The 3,447-nt window shown below is 52.8% G+C and overlaps 1 protein-coding gene across 1 annotated transcript in view; it reads right to left on the reverse strand.

Moving 5' to 3' along the window:
* The window catches only part of LOC104122499 (sodium/calcium exchanger 2-like), a gene marked incomplete at its 3' end in the record, with an annotated part of 6,942 nt that extends 3,501 nt beyond the window's left edge, over positions 1–3,441 (reverse strand). The window contains exons 1-3 of the mRNA XM_009634640.1: positions 2,040–3,441; positions 538–866; positions 6–353 (exon numbers count right to left, since the gene is read on the reverse strand). Coding sequence (XP_009632935.1) covers positions 6–353; positions 538–866; positions 2,040–3,426 — 2,064 coding nt within the window. The remainder of the gene's footprint in view (positions 1–5; positions 354–537; positions 867–2,039) is intronic.
* Between the last annotated feature and the right edge of the window lie 6 nt (positions 3,442–3,447).

The following is a 3,447-nucleotide window of genomic DNA, read 5'->3' on the forward strand; positions in this document are numbered from 1 at the left end:
CGCACCAGCGTCATCATCATCGTCATCATCATCGTCATCATCATCACCCACACCAGCGTCATCATCATCATCATCGTCATCGTCATCACCCACACCAGCGTCATCGTCATCATCATCGTCATCATCACCATCATCATCGTCATTGTCATCATCGTCACCATCATCATCGTCACCATCATCATCATCATCGTCATCGTCATCACCCACACCAGCGTCATCGTCATCATCATCGTCATCGTCATCACCCACACCAGCGTCATCGTCATCATCATCGTCATCGTCATCACCCACACCAGCGTCATCGTCATCATCATCGTCATCGTCATCACCCACACCAGCGTCATCATCATCATCTCGTCATCACCAGCGTCATCACCGTCATCACCATCAGCATTGTCATCATCATCATCATCACTGTCACCGTCATCATCACCATTGCCATCATCGCCATCATCACCATCACCATCTTCATCTTTGTCATCATCACCAGCACCAGCATCATCTTCATCGTCATCACCATCATCCCATCATCATCACCATCATCATTGTCATCACCAGCATCATCATCACCAGCGTCATCATCATCATCACTCTCACCATCATCATCATCACCATTGCCATCATCACCATCGCCATCATTGCCATCATCACCATCACCACCATCATCGCTGTCACCATCATCGTCACCATCACCACTGTCATCACTATTGTCACCATCATCTTCATCATTGTCATTGTCATCATCATCACCATCATCATCATCCCATCATCGTCGTCATCATCATCACTGTCACCATCATCATCACCATCACCATCGTCACCATCATCATTGTCATCACCATCGTCATCACCATTGTCACCATCATCTTCATCATTGTCATTGTCATCATCACCATCATCATTGTTGTCATCACCATCGTCATCACCATCGTCACCATCATCATTTTCATCGTCATTGTCATCATCATCATCCCATCATCATTGTCATCATCATCATCATCACCATCGCCATCCTCACCATCGTCATCACCATTGTCACCATCATTGTCACCATCATCATCTTCATCATTGTCATTATCATCATCATCACCATCACCACCATCGTCACCATCATCATCATCGTCACCATCATCATTGTCACCATCATCATTTTCATCGTCATTGTCATCATCATCATCCCATCATCATTGTCATCATCATCATCATCCCCATCGCCATCCTCACCATCGTCATCACCATTGTCACCATCATTGTCACCATCATCATCTTCATCATTGTCATTATCATCATCATCACCATCACCACCATCGTCACCATCATCATCATCGTCACCATCATCATTGTCACCATCATCATTTTCATCGTCATTGTCATCATCATCATCCCATCATCATTGTCATCATCATCATCATCCCCATCGCCATCCTCACCATCGTCATCACCATTGTCACCATCATTGTCACCATCATCATCTTCATCATTGTCATTATCATCATCATCACCATCACCACCATCGTCACCATCATCATCATCGTCACCATCATCATTGTCACCATCATCATTTTCATCGTCATTGTCATCATCATCATCCCATCATCATTGTCATCATCATCATCATCCCCATCGCCATCCTCACCATCGTCATCACCATTGTCACCATCATTGTCACCATCATCATCTTCATCATTGTCATTATCATCATCATCACCATCACCACCATCGTCACCATCATCATCATCGTCACCATCATCATTGTCACCATCATCATTTTCATCGTCATTGTCATCATCATCATCCCATCATCATTGTCATCATCATCATCATCCCCATCGCCATCCTCACCATCGTCATCACCATTGTCACCATCATTGTCACCATCATCATCTTCATCATTGTCATTATCATCATCATCACCATCACCACCATCGTCACCATCATCATCATCGTCACCATCATCATTGTCACCATCATCATTTTCATCGTCATTGTCATCATCATCATCCCATCATCATTGTCATCATCATCATCATCCCCATCGCCATCCTCCGTCACCTCCACCGCCCCCTGGCACTCGCTGACGTGCACCAGCCGCTCCTGGAAGGTGAAGATCCCCGCGTGGTCGTCGTCCAAGATGGTGACGGTGGCCACCAAAGGAGCCACCAACCGGCCCTTGGGGTGCTCGGCCGAATCGGCCTCGAACATCCCCTCGGCGTCGCCCACCCGGAGGTTGAGGAGGCGGACGAAGAAGTGCTCGTCCTCCTCGAAGATGTCGTCGTCGATGATGCCGATCTTCAGCTCCTTCTGGGTCTCCCCCGGCTTGAAGATCAGCGTCCCCTCGCTGTACTCGTAGTCGGAGCCCGCCTTGGCCGAGCCGTCCTCCGTCTTGTAGTCCACGTAGAAGGTGTGGTTGGCCTCGGCGCCCTGCTGGCACGCCACCGACAGCGTCACCGACCCACAGTTCTCCAGGCAGTGGTAGAGGCACGGCTCGAAGAAGATGCGGCTGCAGGCCTCCTCCTCCTCCTCGGCGTCCGAGGGCACCTCCAGCAGGGTGGAGGACCTCTTGGAGAACTCGGCCACGTGTTTTTTGAGGATGTTGCCGGCGCCGGTCATCAGCCGGGTGGCCTGGATGCGGTAGAAGGCCCGGCTCTTCTGCTGGTGGAGCAGGGCGTAGTAGTTGGCCATGTCCACCAGCTGCTCCAGCTCCTTCTCCGGGTGCTTCTGCTTCAGGTCCTTCAAGATCTGGATGACCTCCCGGCGGCTTTCGTCCAGCTCCTTCTCCTCCGGCGTGGGGGCGGGGGGCAGGGCGGGGGAGGCGGAGCCTTCGGCCTCGCGGCGCTCGGGGGCCGGGAAGCCGCCGTCCAGCTCGATGCCCTTGGGGAGCTCGCCCTCGGTGCCGATGATGATGCCGCTGCGGGGGTCGGCCCGGTACCTCTTGTAGACGTATTTGTAGAAGAGGAGGCGCTTGTCGGCGGCCCAGGCGAAGACCACGCAGACGGGGAAGAAGACGAGGGTGAGGAGGGCTTCCCAAACCTGCACCACCCCGGGGGAGATGACGGCCAGGATGAGGTAGAGCCAGATGTAGGCGAAGATGCTCCAGGAGGCCGTGACGAAGAAGACCCTCAAGTGTTTGATCCTGCGGCTCTCGCCGCTGGGGATGACGTAGACGCAGACGGCGATGACCACGAACATGTTGAAGGCGGCGCTGCCCGCGATGGTGCCGGGTCCCAGCTCCCCGGCTTGGAAGTTGTGGCCGCAGACCTCGATGACGGAGAGGAGGATCTCGGGGGCCGAGGAACCCAAGGCCATCAGGGTGAGGTTGGAGACCGTCTCGTTCCAGATGCGGACGGTGCCGATGCTGGTCTCCCCGTTGGCCTTGGTGATGGTGATCTCCTTCTCCTTGGAGGTGATGACCTCGATGGAGGCCATGAAGCGGTCGGCGATGATGGA

This window comes from Egretta garzetta, unplaced genomic scaffold (assembly GCF_000687185.1).
Source record: "Egretta garzetta isolate BGI_Z169 unplaced genomic scaffold, ASM68718v1 scaffold1182, whole genome shotgun sequence".
Classification (NCBI taxonomy): domain Eukaryota; kingdom Metazoa; phylum Chordata; class Aves; order Pelecaniformes; family Ardeidae; genus Egretta; species Egretta garzetta.